Source organism: Peromyscus maniculatus, chromosome 8 (genome assembly GCF_049852395.1).
Source record: "Peromyscus maniculatus bairdii isolate BWxNUB_F1_BW_parent chromosome 8, HU_Pman_BW_mat_3.1, whole genome shotgun sequence".
Lineage (NCBI taxonomy): Eukaryota > Metazoa > Chordata > Mammalia > Rodentia > Cricetidae > Peromyscus > Peromyscus maniculatus.
Window position 1 is genome coordinate 106,119,309 of NC_134859.1, and position 15,308 is coordinate 106,134,616.

Here is a 15,308-nt window from a genome sequence, read left to right on the forward strand (position 1 = left end):
TGCCCACCTTGTGACTCCAAGGCTCGCCACCCCACCTGCTCAGACATCCTAGCCCTTGGCAACAGTCAACACACACAAGAGAACCACATTCCCCTGACACTTTATTGCTGACAGAACAAATGGACAGAGGGAAGGACACACTCTCTACGCTGATGTCCAGGGAAGGAAGGGGTGTGAAGGCTGCCCGTCCGTCCGTCCCAGGTCCACACTGTCTCTCTGGTGAGGGTCCCTAGGCCTCTCTCGGGCTCCCTCATTTCTCCTTCCAGTTTAGAATCACGCACTCTGACACAGTTGACAACCATCAGAGGAATGGCTGAGCTCCAGCGGAAATCAGAGAGCACACAAAGGTGTCACCATCACGAGTCAGCAGCAGGCTGCCAAGTGGGAGTCACCCCCGGGGCAGTGGCCCTCCTGGCCTCCCAGTGGAAGTGCTTTGTGAGGGTTATCAGGGCCTCTGTCCTAAGGGTGTCTGTCGCAGGATGATGAGGTGGCCGCCCCTAAGGACAACCTCCGACCCCGACTCTGCGGCCTCTGGTGTCGAGCATGGACAGGAGGAGAGCAGACAACAGTGAGGCTCCCCGGAGAAGGCTGCTCAACGCTCGCTGGGAGCCAGCAGGAGATGCAGGGGACAACAAGGATGGCCTCTAGTCAGGGGCCGGCCTGCGGGAACCAGAGCCCTCCCTCGGCCACTGCCGGAGGGGAGACATGGCAGCTTTTGAAGTTGCTAGAAGGCAGAGGCCAAGGATCCAGAGTCCCTTTCTGTAAAAGACAGTGTCGCCATTGCGGCTGTGGGGACGATTCCCTCCCTCGCCGCTGGGAGGTGTGGAAACTCCACCTTTGCTGTGTGAGGAGGTTTGGCGACTGTTCTACAGGAAAGGAAATTACTTGAATAAGTTAGTAAGTCAAAGGGCTGAACGGCCAGACCCCTCCCGAGGGGTGGAAGGCGGCCTCGGCCCTGGGCAGCAGGAACCCTGTGCTCGGCAGAGGCGGCTTCAGAAGTGTGGGCAGGTGTGGCCCAAGGGTGGGGCCCTTGCTCTGCCTTGTAAACATTTACTTTCCAGAGGTCTGCAGAGTGTGGAATGCCAGGGTCACCTAGGAGGAAGAGGGGTGGGTGCCTTAGGGTGCCTATCTGGCAGGCCCACCTCAAACTCCCAGGGTGAGGCTAGGACTCAACACCTGGCCACCTCAGACACGTACTGGCCAGAGAACCCAGGGAAAGGCAAGAGGCCAGGAAAGAGATGGAGGGAAGGAGGGGCGTGGCTGGATTTTGTGGCCAGGGGCTCAGGTACCTGAAGCAGTGACCAATCCCTACCACAAGGTGGCAGTGCAGAGTGAGGCATGGGTGGGCGAGGCCCTGCTGCTCCTGTCCTGGACCCCCGCCTGCCCTTGCTCTGGAAATCTCTATCCAGACACCCAGCTCAGTTAAAAAAAAAAAAAAAAGAAAGAAATCACCAAACAAGCCAAAGTGCGTTCCTCTGTTTTTATGGAATCGAGTCCTGGTGTGGCTCAGGCCACGCGCCCTCACCTTGCTGGGCATGCGAACTTACTCATCTAGATGAATTCTATCCCTTCATACTTGACACTGCCGATCTTCGTCTCTGGAAGCAGGAAGCGGCCATCTAGCGTGAAGGCCATGATGTAGGTGGCAATCCTGCCACTGTCCTCTTCTGACTTGAGAGCCACGATGATCTGGTCGTCCGTGTTGGGGATGAACTTGAAGGATGAGAAGCCGTGAGTGGGGACCAGCTCCCCCACGCGCCTCACGGCGATGTCCTTGAAGTCCTGGGCTGCGCTCAGCAGGAGGTTGCTGCCCTTGCGCTCGTCCGCCCGCTCGCTGTAGCGCTCGTGGCTGGCCCGGCGTGGCAGGAAGAACCAGCGCTGCAGTGTGTCACTCCAGCAGGCGGATTCGTGAATGAGGTAGCCTGGGGTCACAGCACAGACCAGTCACCACATCACAGCCCTTCTTCTCCAGAGTCCTGCGACCCCAGAGGCTACACTGGAGGGGCCCCACCCCACCTTTCCCTCTAATCTCCAGCTCCTGGAGAACAATCACAGCTGCTCTAGGACGACTGTGCAGCAGACGCAGCACAGCTGGAGAGCGGTGCAGCACAGCTGGAGAGCGGTACTGAGTCTACAGCGTCTCATCCCCCCCAGCTGCCATCATGCCCTCAGGGGCCTGCAGCCTTCACCACTTGTCTGTGCTTTGTTCCCATGGTGCCCAGGGCTCAGGGCACAGAGAAGGTCAACCAGTCGAAAGGGAAACCTAGCCAGTAGCACCTCCACCCACTTCAGCATGGAAGAGCTCTCGGGTCTTGGCTCTCTGCTGCCCTTTGCCCCACACCTGACTCAGCCTTTCAGACGAAGGTCACGCTCCTCAGAGCCCAGGGGAAGGCCGCTCAGGCCCTAAACCTCTCCTCCTCTGCTTATGAGGGCCATGACCCCAGCCATTAGGGCCCCAAACCAAGGACGAATTTTGTGGATGAGGGGACTGCGGTGTGCAGTGGGCAGAGGCCATCTGTTGAGGCTAGTGAGGGACAGAAACAGAAATGGCTTATCTGTCTCAGAATCCACCTACACGAGGAGAGTATCATCAACAAACCCGAGCAAGCCGTGAGGCCTTCAGACTTGGGAGCCTGTCGAGAAGAGCCTTACCTGGCGGCTGGATCCCAGCGGCAGCTCTCAGAGCATTGTAGCTGGATACCCAGTTCTCGTGCTGCACGTTGCCCCTGTGGCCGACCACCTTCACCCACTCCGGGTTCTCGTTCATCACCTCCCCTGTGGTGCTGGTCCACTCCTTGCCCAGGCCACCCACGTACAGGTGCTCGTCCTTCACAGCCAGCCACTCAGCTTTGAAGCCTGGGGCAACGAGAGGGCGGCCTGAGACCCCGGTCGCCTGTGCAGCCGTCAGCTGCATCCAGAGTGGCACCAAGCCTCCTGGACGTCACAAGTCACCACACCTGAGGTTCACTGGAGGCGGCATGAGAGGCCCAGAAGGGAGCCTGGCAGACCTGTGCTGGGTCCCAGAGCCCCCACATCCTCTTCCGTACCCCTTTCCTCCCAAGGAGCCCCATCTCCTCTGCAACTCTAGAACCGCATCAGACCAGTCCAGACCTCCTGTGCTAGGTCTCCGCCCACCCTTTGGCTCCCAAGGGCCAGCAACCCCACCCCACGTCCTGTGACGCCAGCAGCCTCAGGAGCCCCTGTGCCACAGCAGTCTAAAGCAATCCACAGCGATCCACAGCGATCAGAGCTTCCAAGTGCTGTGGCAGTTATCGGCCACCGAGGGCCAGAGCTGACAGCTTAGCACAGGCTACCATTTCCTGCCTCTCACCTGCCAGGTTGTAGGGCACCACCACGTGGGTCTGTTCTCCCCTTAGCAGGGGAAGAAAGCACAGTGGCAGGGTCTTAAGGACGAGGCAGCGGTGCTCACCATCCTCGCCTTCGTTTCAGAGCATTCACCCGGAGCTCCTCCATCTTAACTGATGGCGCAGGCCTCCTGGACACGCCAGCAATGAAGCTGTGTGGTCCCAGCACTCTCCCCCGACATTCCCACACATGCCAGCTCTCCAACACTCCTGCAAGTTCCCTAGGCCCTGGGAAGCCAGGGCTGCATCTGCCTCCCCACTGTAGGAGGATGGAGGCCTCTGACACCCCTAGAGTGACTCTGGAGGGACTGGCTTGGTCCCTGTTGCCCGTGACCTCATGAGTCTTCTGAGCTGCCTCCATGAGAAGCTGCCCCATTTGCCAACCTTTGACCCTTCTGGATGAACAGTCACAACTCAGCCCTAAGCACCTATGACCCTGCACTCTTCCCACCCCACACAACAGAGGCTGACAACCCTGAAGGTTATGAGCAGGAAATGGGTGAGCATCATCATCACTGGCACGGAGGTGGAGAGAGGCCCTCCCAAGAGCCCAGCCTTGGACAAACACTAGAGATTTTATCACCCAGGCAGGGCCTGGCAGGCTATGTACAGGGACAGTGAATCAGCCTTCTTCCACCCCAGGAGTCTGCAGGGTCTCCAGCTTGCTGTGAGGACAGATCAGACCTGCTGAGGTGAGGCAGCTCGTTCCTCTACCCTGGGGAAGCAGCGGCTCCTCTGCTACACATGGGGATAGCATCAGTCTATTCCCAGGGGTAACTGCTGCTCAACACAGAGACCCTTGCACTGGGCTCAGAGCAGGGCTGGGTAGCAGCAGCTGACCTGTGGCCCCAATAAACTGAGATTAGAATCTGGGATCACAGTGAACCACCGAGTACCCAGCTTTGAAGGTGAGTCACCTGGTGGGAGTAATACTGAATGATCCTAAGACACCTCTGAAGACATGACAAGGACCAGGGTCCCTTAAGGGGCAAGGGAGGCAGTGGACACAGCCTTGGCTCATTCTGAAAAGGGCTTCCCACTCAGCAGCAGGCTCCCAGTGATCTGCTCAAACTTCTAGAAACAGCTTCATATAATCCCGGCAAGGCTCTGCTAAGTGTAGAGGGGGGGCGGGGGTCAGTTGGAGTTGAATGAAATGTCACCAGGGCCTTGGATTACGTTCTGTGGTTGATCTTGGGTGTCAACTTGATGGGATTCGTGATCACTATGGAGACAAACTTCTGGGCATGCAGGTGAGGAGTTTCTAGATTGGGCAGGAAAACTCACCCTAATATAGGTGACAACCGTCCCACAGGTTGGGGTTCCGACTAAATGAAAAGGAGAAAGCGAACTGAGCACCAGCATCCACCTCTGCTTCCTGACCGTGTGACTAGCTGCCTCACACTCCTGTCACTGTGGCCTCCCCACCGCGATGGACTGTGCCTAAGCTGGGAGTCACAGTAACCCCACCCCCACCCCGACCCCGACCCCGTCAGTTTGGTCACAGCAGTGAGAAACTAATATGGCAGTGGACAAAAGCTCAGCCCACAGAGAAGGGCTCCACTTACCCTTCTCCACGGTTCCGTCGCCATCAGAAAGGATCACCCAGGGCACTGGTCTGGTGCCCTCGATCTGGTAGATGACCCCCGTGCGGTCGTCCACAGAGTACAGTTTCCCATTGAAGACGATCAGGTCAGAGAGCTCCATGCCCCGCCCCTTTTCTGCCAGGTGGGACTCCAGGACCCCACGGTCTTTATCCCACTCCACGGTCACCTTGTCCCCACTGTCCGACAGGGTCAGGTAGCCTTTCTTAAGGTAACTAAACCAAGTGTTTTCCTCCTGGGCCCTGGACCCCGTGTCCAAGTCAGCGATGACTGCGATTCGGTACCGGATCCCACCTGGAGTCCTCTGGGAGGGTGACAGGGGATAGGTGTCATTGTAGTGAGAGACGTGCTCCGGGTTGAACCTCCGGCTGTGTGCATTGTGGGTGGGGGACCTGCCCGGTACTGGGGCCTGATGATGGGAATAGAGCAGCCAGAGGAGGGCAGCACCCACAAAGGACGTCAGGATCACCCTCCAGCGGGGGCGGAAGCGAGGGTCTGTGGCCTTGGTCATGGATGCCAGCACAGGAAGGCCCCCGACACTGATCCGGAGGGAGTGCATAGGCTCATTCCATTCCCGGTGGTCAAAGGGCTGGATGGGCATCAGACTGCACGCTGGGCAGGACCTAAACCAGGCAGAAGAGAGCGGCCAGTGAGCTCTGGAGGATACCGCCTCTCCAGTCCTAGGTCGAACAGGCTGAGGCCAGCCTCATCCAGGAGAGACAGCACTTCATGGAAGTGGTGTCCTGGCTGAACCCTGACCCCAGCAGGGAGGTCAGCTGTTCTTATTCAGCAGGATGGCAAGGGTTTACAAATACAGCAGAGGCAAAGCGTAGGTGAGGACTAGTGCCTGCAGGCTGGCAGATGCTCTAACAGAGGTGCACATCTGGACCTGACCTGTCTCTTGAAGTCTTCTCTAACCACCCCACTCCCAGGCATATCAACACTCATGCTGCCAGCCTCCGCATCCCAGCCCCGCCTCCCTCATGGCAGACCGCAGCACTGAGCCCCGAGTTCCCGGGCAGGTTCTGTAATGTTTCAGTACTAAGATGGGAGGCGGTGCAAGCATGCTGCTGTCTGGTCTGTCTCCTGGCACTTACTTCTCTGTTAACACGGCAGGCACAGGGACTGGGTCTAGCATGCCACTCACCTTAGGACTTGGGGCATGGTTTTGGCTCCAGGCCCAAGCTGGGCTCTCTACTATGGCACAGCTGCAGGCCCAGAGCACTGGAGAGCTGGGAATCCCATCTCCTTGCAACTACCTGACCTGCCTGCTCCTAGCACACCACAACAGCTCAGTGCCACAAAGCCTCCAAGCCAGCGCTGGCTGTGGCGGAGAGGTGTCTGTCTGCTGACCAGAAGGTACAGCCGCTGCTGCTCCCGGGTCCTTAGTCCTTCACCTGGATGTTTGTGGGGTGCCACTCTACTCCAATCACAAGGTTCTCGTGTCCAGGGGCTGCAGAGGTGTTCCCTCACCATTCTGTAGGCTGCTCACAAGGCACTGGTTCCTGGACGTGCTCAGGTTTTAGTGCTCAGGGTCAGGTCCAAGGAGAAGAGTGGGTGCAGGGCTGCTGCTCACAGCAAGGGTGGGAGAAGGTTCTGTGTCCTTCTGGGGCTGCTGTGTCATGGCCACCTTGCAAAGTAGCTACCTTTTACCAGTGGCTACAGAACTGGTCGCTCCAGAGTGTCCCCTGCCCCTGCCAGTGGTGCCTCCTTGGGACTCACTTCGGCTCTGCCTCACACACCACGGCTCCAGAGGCTAGACCCAGGATATCAGTGTTATATCCTCATCCCGGACATGGTGCTGAGCTCTGCCAAGTCTCAAACACTGCCACGTTCCAATTCCACTTGCACCTTAGACACTATTTCAAAATACAAGTCTGAGTTCCCCAACCTCAAGCCAAGTAACCCAATCCTCCTCAGGAATGGCTGACGCCACCATAAACTCCACTACCAAGTCAAAATTTCCACAAACCCCAGAGAAAAGGTGCAGCTTGGGTGTGAATGTTGTGCTTCAAATTGCCACAGTGCCAAGAAGTGCCCTCACCTCTCCTTCGCCTTCTCTCCACAGTGCCAAGAAGTGCCCTCAACCTCTCCTTCGCCTTCTCTAATGGCTTCTCAGCGGCAGGTGTGTCCATCCGAAGCCTGTTTGACTCATGATCCATCTGCAGAGCCGACACTCACCCCCCCATGCCGACACTCACCCCGCATGCCCACACTCACCCCCCATGCCGCCACTCACCCCCCATGCCCACACTCACCCCCCATGCCCACACTCACCCCCCATGCCCACACTCACCCCCCATGCCCAAACTCACCCCCCATGCCCACACTCACCCCCCATGCCCACACTCACCCCCATGCCCACACTCACCCCCCATGCCCACACTCACCCCCCATGCCCACACTCACCCCCCATGCCCACACTCACCCCCCATGCCCACACTCACCCCCCATGCCCACACTCATCCCCCATGCCGACAGTCTCCCCGGTTCCTCTGCAGCCCTCTCCTTTGCCACCCAGCAGCCAGCACTACTCGCTGGGCAACCTTTACAGGCTCCTTGCTCCTCCCTGGCACCTCTTGCTCCTAACCACTAATCATGCGGGTCCTCATTCCCAGGGCAAGCCTCGCCATTCCCTTGCCCAGGATGCTGCCCAGTTCTGCACAGCTGCTTCACTCACACCCTCGGGTCCTCATCTGTTCTCCTTCCGTTGCAAACTCTGCAGGGTCAGGGCTTCCTGCCCCATCTCTGGCACCCAGCTCAGAACTAGCAGCCAAGAGAAAGACCAGCACACATCTTCTGAAGGGTTGAAAGAGCAGCACCACACGAGGTTCCCTTCCGTCACTCTGAAAGTGCACAGCCCCAGATCAAGGCCTGATTGATGAACAAGCCTCTCAGCTGCCCAACGTGAGCCGCGGGCCCAACAGACACGATCGCTACGTAGAGTACCCGACACTATGAAACGTCATCATCCTTAGTGTCTGGAACCCTCAGATTTGTCTGTTCAACAAACTGCATTCCTGTGAGCCACCACACCGTCACCGTTCTGAAAGTCACCAGTCCACCTGCTCCAAGACAGGATACAGCCCATATCCCCACACCTCTGTTCAGGGAGAGGGACTCTAGGCCACCCTAAGGGGCTGACACTGGTTCCTCGGCCACTCGCTTGGTTTGTAGCTATCCTGTCCACCTGGCTGGCTTGTGTGTGCTCCTGGACTGTCCTCTCAGGCACACTGACTTGCTCCGTGAACAGAGGACCTGGGGCCTGTGTAGGAGCAGGTCTCCCCACCCCCGCTCCAGCGCCCAGCTCACTGTCTCCAGAGCATCACACTCAGTGTGCCCTCCTCCAGGAGAGCCCAGGGCTGCATTCCTGAGCTCTCTGTGCCTCTCCAGACACTGTCCCTCCTAGGGTCAGGGAAACTTCTCTGCTGGCTCAGGAGGCGATCCCAGGGGCAGCTGCTGCTTCTCTCTCCCCACACACTTAGGCAGGCGCCAGTTCAGCTTGCCATCATCCCCACAGCCTTGGGCCTGGTCCTGTTTCACCCGGACTTCCAACCTAATGCTCCAGACCTTCAGGGTCCAGAGACTTCAGACAAGAACTACTTCTCTTCTGTGGGTCTCAGCATTCTTCCTAGACCTGCTGACAATTAAGCCAGATGCAGAGGAAGAGGGGCCTCCTTGTTAACCCTTCTTACATGCTCTCCGTACCTGTCACAGTCTGCAGAGAACCTCCCTTGGTTTTTCAGCCCAGCCTCTCACAAACTAACTTCAGACAAGAGAAGCTCTGCAAATCCAGAGTCTACATGCCCAGACCATGACGCAACTGCTCCCCCCACCTGGGATGCACATCTCTGACCACACGGGGCCATCTAGAACCCCCCAAAAGTGCCAGAACAGCCATGCTTTCACTGCGCTGCCCTCTTTGGCCAGGCGTTCTCACCCAGCAGGTCATCCCTCCCATGGGAGGCTGCTATTGTCACTGTCCCCTACAGGGGACCCTTCCAAACCAGTACAGACTTTGAGGGAGTGATTAAGGACCTCAATGAGGACGCAATGCAATCATAGGTGTTTCTTTTTCCTTTTTCCAGACAGGGTCTGGCCTTGAACTCAAGAGAATCCTTCTGCCTCAGCCTCTTGAGTGCTGAGCTGTCACAAGTGTTTTTCTACAAAAGGCAGGGAGCAATGGGTAGAGAGAAGGCCACATGAACACAGAGGCAGAGGGTGGGGGGCTGATATGGCCTCAAGCCAAGGAATGAATGCCTGAGACGCTGGGAGGACAGAATGAGTTCTCCCCTAGAACTTTCAGAAAGAGCTCTGGGACACCCTAATTTCAACTCTGTGGCAATGACAATGGGACCAAGATTTTTGGGTCACTGACTCTCTAGACCTGTGTGTGAAGATGCAGGCCACCTCAGGCTACTGTACATGCCATTCTCTTGACCCTCCTGACAGTGGCCCAAGGCCCACCAGCACCTGAGCCAACCCAGACCTCAAGGGAAAGGATTGTCCAAGAGCAAAAGGAAGAACAGGAACCCCTGGGGCTTGGGCATCTTTGGATAAAGGAGGGAAGGTACTGCTTTCCACAATAGAAACTTCTGCCTCCTTCCAGAAGCCTCTGTGAACAGCCCCATCGGACGGCCTTCCCCAGCCTCCCTCATATTTCTCTAGGAAGACAGCTTCAAGTCAGCTGCCTTTCCACTGGTGTCTCTCACCTCGGCTACTCAGTGCCTGAGACTGACTTGTGTCCTGCAGCTGTAGATGCTGACAAGGCCACAAGACAGGAGCCAGTGGATGCAAGGGACGAGATGGACAACAGTCCCAGGAAAGGACAGGCTTGGGCTTGCCTCCTCCCGGCCCCCAGAGGAACCCTGAGGTCATTGCGGGGTTGGTATGGTTGTGGCAAGAAGCCTGTCCACCTTGCCCGCAGCACGACATGTCCTGACCTGAGCACTGAACGGTCACAGTTCCTTCCAGACCGCTAAGGGCACTGGCCCGTGGCCTGCAGACGGGCGCTCCCCCAGACCCGGAGGCACCCCGCTGGCACCAACCCTACTCCAGTGCAACATGGCTGGAAAGAGACATCAAGTGCCTAGCATCCAGAGGGCACAGGCGCCCTTCCCTCCCGCCCTTCTTATTCAGTGGGTATTGAAGAGCTAGCGACCCTCAGACATAAAACAGCAAGACCACACCTCTCTTCCTCATGACACACGCATCTGTCTGTCTACTCCAAAGGACACTGCTAGATGACCAAAGGAATTAGCCACAAGCCACAGAGGGAGTGTTTTTCTCTGTGTACCCAGGAGATGCCAGGGCTGCTGGCCTAACTGTTAGGAAGAGCATGGGCAGAGGGCACCTACCTCCATGGGCACCCTTGGGTCTATACAGCACAATGCGGAACCACAGCCAGGGTGGCCTGTCTCCTTCTTACTTCCTTCACAAGTGGCCTGCGTGTGTAACAGGTGGCAGCTCAAACAGGTTCAAGGCGGCTGCCAGCACTGACTCCTCCCCTCCAGGATCAAGGAAGGGCTGGTCTTAGTGCTATTCCCTCGTCCCTCTCTTCACTCCTGCAGAAAGGGCTCCCGACTCCTTCCAGGCCAGAGAGGGGGCAGGTCTCCTATGTCTACCCTGTGCCATGTGAAGCCACTTCCTTAGCACACGGAACAGCACAGACCGCTGGGGAAGGGGGAGGCAGACACCCAGGGCTTCCCGGCCTGTGTACAGCCACAGCTTAGAGACTTGGACGTGGAGGCTGCCTCCTGGTTTTGTGCTTTGCCAAGCTGAGCGTCAAGCTGAGCAGTGTACCTAAGAATTCCATTCCCGATTTAGACCAGGTGGACAGCCCAGGGGAATGAGAAGAAAGGCAGTGTGTGTTCTAGGGAGTACAGAGGCCACTCAGATCCTTCTCAAAGGCCAAGTGTGGGGTCTCTGCACCCCGCCGCAGTGTCGCACACAGAGGCAGTGACAATCTCTCCTGAGTCATCTTCTGTACTAATGGGGTTGTTCTGTTGTTGTTTTTCCAGCCCATTTTTAGGTCAACTACTCAGGAGGAGTGTTAGCTTTACCGGGTCTGTAACCAATTACTACAGACATGGCAGCTGAGACATCACACGCCATTATTTCCAGCCCTGCAGAAGTCTGGATTGGCCTCGCTGGGCTCCGCCCAAAGGCTGGTTCCTTTCCCAGGCGCTTGGGGAAGATCCACTTCCCGGACTTTGCCAGCACCAAAGGCTGACCTCACTCCCTGCCTGTGGTCCCTTCCTCCCTGTTTCTAGGCAGCGATACTGACTCCCACCAGCGGCTCTCTGCAGCCCTTCCCTCTTGCTATTCTGCCTCCCTCTCATAGTTTTAAGGGCCCTGAGGTCACATTTCCCCAGTTTCAGGTGAGGTATTTTTCTTATACACTGCAGCACATGCCCAGGCTGGGGGCGAGGTAGACATGGCTGCCTTGAGGCTCATCACAGCTCACACCAGGCCTAGGGTGGGCGGAGAAGCTTCAGAACTCATCACAACACTGCCACATCTGCTTACCTTGTACCCCCAGTGCCCTGGAAGGAATCCTAGCAGAGGAGCTGCCTTCCAGGCCAAACTGACACCCCAACACTGGATGCCAGGAGGCCTAAAACCAAGGGTATGGCAACCCCAGCTCAACTCAGGCCAGCACTCAAGTCCAGAGCTTCCCTCAGTGCCAGCTCCTGGGACAGGACCCTCAACCATCCTGATGGGTCCCACCTGTGCTCACCTGCACCTCACTGCTCACGGTTGCTCACCCTCAAGGCACTGGAGCTGACTGGAGCTTCTAGTTCGTCTTCTGTGGCCCCACCCACTCTGGGCACAGGTGAAGCACATAATCTGTGCTCACTGGAGAGAAACGGGGATTCAAGAGAAATCCACCAACAGGAACCCTAATGCCTCTTCTTGCAGACTTATTCATAATAAGTCTCCGTACAGGGTTATTATTTTTTCCTAGTCAATCCATCTCACGCTGATAAAAAGGAAAAAAGTTATTTAAAATCAGTACATAGGGTTTTAATTCCTTCAATGCTGGCATTTAAGACAAGCTTTCCAGGAATTCTCAACACTCACTGGCTTCCCACAGGTCTCCTCATGCCACTCTGCAGAGAGAGGAAGGTGTGGATGACAGCTCCGCTGTCCCCAAGGGGCACATGCTCACGCACGGGACCACCTACCTGTACAGCCACCTTGAAGACAGCCACACTACTGTGAAGGACGCTCTGAGACTCAGATGACAGGGCCACACGTGTCTGTGGGAGCTTCACACATGCCACATTCAGGTGGAAGGTGAAAACAGGACCCCCGCCTCCACCGCTCTCGAGACCTTTCTTCCTGCAACCTCTGCTCTGCAGGCACAGGAGATGGAGTGCGTGCGCTGTTGGGACAGGTTGGTGACAGTGGCCTCAAGTACCAACAGCTTACACCAGTGCCTCTGTAGAGCTGCTGCAGGCTGTGGAAGCAAGGTCACACCTGTAAAGGGAAGGGCACTTAGCTGGCCGTAGGGGACACAAATCCCTTGTCTTATCCAGAAGGAACGAGGCTGGCTCCACCAGGCCTCAGGGACACAAGAAGACTAAGGCCAGCAGGGAGGGCCTGCTGTGCTGGAGGGCGCCAGCAGGACGTTACACTGAGGTGCGGGGAGCAGCTGAAAGGAGGGCCTGAAGGATGGTCTTCAGTCAAGCTCCGCAGAGGGCCGGGGAGGAGGAGCTACAGCTCCCGCAGTGCTAGTCTTGGGAGCTTGCAAGTTCTGAGCAGCCAGGTCCCACTGACACCATGAGACCAGGTTCCCAGGTCTATGCGTCAAGTATGCAGTCCTGAGATGGGCATGGGAAACGAAGCTGGTTACCGAGGTGCTCCTGAGTGTCTGCAGGAGGGGTGCTTGGCTTTGCTGGGGGTGGGAGAGTGTCATGGGTGCTAAGGGCAGGGAGAGTGGATAGTTGGGGAGTAAAAATGGGACAGGGCCGTAGTGCTGCCCACGGGAAGGTCCAGTCTTGGTTGGACAAGGGCCTGGACGGCAGCAAGAAGGTGGGCAGTTACAGGTGGGGATGGGGTGGGTGGACAGGTGGGTCTGTTACAACTGTGATCGAGTGCCACACTGGAGAGGCCCTGCCCACGCCAGGCAGGGGTGCCTAGGGGCTCGAGGCATGCTAGTCCGCAGAGGAAGAAGTCTCACACTACTCCTAATGGGTATAGCGTTACACACTCATCAGAGAGGGGAGATCTCCCACACTAGCCAGAGGGGGAAGACGTCTGTCCAGCACCAGTCACGGGCTAGCTGCGGAGAGAATCGAGGTGCCCGGGACCAGGCTGGACGGGTGCAGGCGGCGACAAGCCCTAGAGTACGGCAAGGCAGGGCACCCGGCCGCAGGTCACTCACCCACTGAGAGCCTGGCTCCGGAGCCCGCGGGCTGCCGCCTACCTGCGTAGGGCCGGACAGGGCGGGCGGCTACTTCCGCCCGGCCGCGCGCTCCCGGCAGCCTCTGCTCTGCGCCTGCGCCCCACTCTGGCCGCGCGCTCCCGGCAGCCCCTGCTCTGCACCTGCGTCCCATTTCGCTCCGCCCCGCCTAGAGCCACGTCTTCCCAGCAGTCTTTGCTCTATGGGTCTCTCCCCTTCCTCCCCCCGTCTCTGCTCTGCGCCTGCGCACTGGATGCGGGGCTGCTGGGAGTTGTAGTTTTTCGCTTGCGCTTGAGCACGAAGTTGCGAAGGACATCTGCAGCTGGAGGTGGCTGTCATTCCCCAGCTGAGGCTCCAGGGTTCTTTGCCTGGGCCTCCCCGGCTTCATCTCAGGAAGTTCTGAAGTTTGGACCCGCTTGGCCGCCCTAGTTCTCTTCTGAGCTCACCCAAGCCGGCTATAACGCAGTGCTGTCCAATTTCCACAGCCAGGACCAGAGTTCTGCACTGAATGAGAATGGCAGCGTGTCCTCATGATCGACTGCAGTCAACAACCCTTACCAACGGTGGACCCCGATTCCTTTTTTCCCGGCCTCCTGCGTAGCCCTGAGTTCTTGTGCTATGTGAACAGGCATCCCGATACTCATTCAGTCCCAGACAGTGGTAGCAAAGCAGGATTCTTGAGAAAGGCCCTCATCAGCCAGGAAGCATCAGCCCTGTCTCCTGCACTTCAACCTCATCTCCGGGTCTCCAAAAGCCTTCTGAGAAGTAACGGGTGCACGAGGGGGACGAATTCAAAATATGCAAACCGCACACAGTGAAAAAACAGCCCTTTCTTCCATCTTTCCTGTTCAGAAGCCACAGTTACTGCTACATTCTTGAAAGATGTCCTGTAGGACACACACTAACGGTAGAACATATACTAAATTACATGTAAAAGTGGAAATGAGCTGGGTTCCTTCTCTGTGCTTGGGGTGGCAGACAGACCTTTCTTGAGTTCACTGATGTTCCCCGTCAGATCAAAAGGAGTACCAATCACGCCTCGTTCTTCCTATAATTATTCTGAACTATCCATCCTTTATTTGTTACAGCTTGTCCACAATAACAGATTGCTCTCAGTATTTTAAAGCACCCTGGATATTCCTTCCCATCCCATGCTCCTCTCCTTCCACCCTCAAAGGTAAATATGGTCCAGAATATTGTGTTCATTATTCTTTCACCTTCCTTTGCAGTCTTAGCACATAGCTGTGTGGCTCTAAGTAACACACTGCTTAGTTCTGCCTAGTTTAACTTTCATAAAATGAAATAAAACTTTGAGGTGGATGGCAGTCCCAGTGTTCCGCAGGCAGTTTAATTTTGCCAATTTGGTGGAATCAAATGTCCTTTCCTTGCCCGACTATAGTTGTGTGCACAAGTGTGTGTGTGTGTGTGCACGTACACATCATATATAAACACATTAATATATGTTTTGTTTTGATTGAGACAGGGTCTTACTGTGTAGCCCAGGCTGGTTGCAAACCTGCAATGATCCTTCTTCCTCAGCCTCCTGAGTGAGACTACAGGTGTGTTCTACTATGTCTGGTGCTTTTCGAGCACGCGCACACGCGCGCGCGCACACACACGCGCACACACACGCATGCACACGCACAGAATGCTTTTGTGTGGGTTTATGTGTTCATAGGTGCACACATTTGTGCAGTCCTCTAGAGGCCAAAAGACAAGCTAGGCTGTTGTTCCTCAGGTGTTATCCTTTTTGTTTCTGGATGGCCTGTGAACTGGTCAAGAAGGTTAGCCTGGCTGGCCGGGAGCCCCAGGATTCATGTGCTTCTGCCTTCCTTGCACTGGGATGGCAAGCATGTATCACTACACCCATCCTTTTTTGTAACATGAGTTCTGGGGGTTGAATTCATGTCTCTGTGCTTACAAGGCTAGCCCTTT

The 15,308-nt window shown here is 56.6% G+C and overlaps 1 protein-coding gene across 6 annotated transcripts; it reads right to left on the minus strand.

Moving 5' to 3' along the window:
- Positions 1 to 84: 84 nt before the first annotated feature.
- On the minus strand, positions 85 to 13,512 carry Cant1 (calcium activated nucleotidase 1). Of its 6 annotated transcripts, XM_076543849.1 has the most exons (7): positions 13,356 to 13,493; positions 12,154 to 12,448; positions 11,706 to 11,824; positions 4,931 to 5,589; positions 2,653 to 2,856; positions 1,548 to 1,922; positions 85 to 866 (listed from the first exon to the last, which is right to left on the minus strand). In XM_076543849.1, the coding sequence occupies exons 4-6, from the start codon at positions 5,565 to 5,567 to the stop codon at positions 1,552 to 1,554; spliced, it is 1,212 nt and encodes a 403-aa protein (XP_076399964.1). In that variant the 5' UTR covers positions 5,568 to 5,589; positions 11,706 to 11,824; positions 12,154 to 12,448; positions 13,356 to 13,493; the 3' UTR covers positions 85 to 866; positions 1,548 to 1,551. The 6 variants fall into 6 exon arrangements, with proteins under 6 accessions (XP_076399964.1, XP_015864063.1, XP_076399963.1 ...); XM_016008577.3 differs by lacking the exon at positions 11,706 to 11,824 and having other exon boundaries at positions 13,356 to 13,512; XM_076543848.1 differs by lacking the exon at positions 11,706 to 11,824 and having other exon boundaries at positions 13,398 to 13,489.
- Positions 13,513 to 15,308: the final 1,796 nt, after the last annotated feature.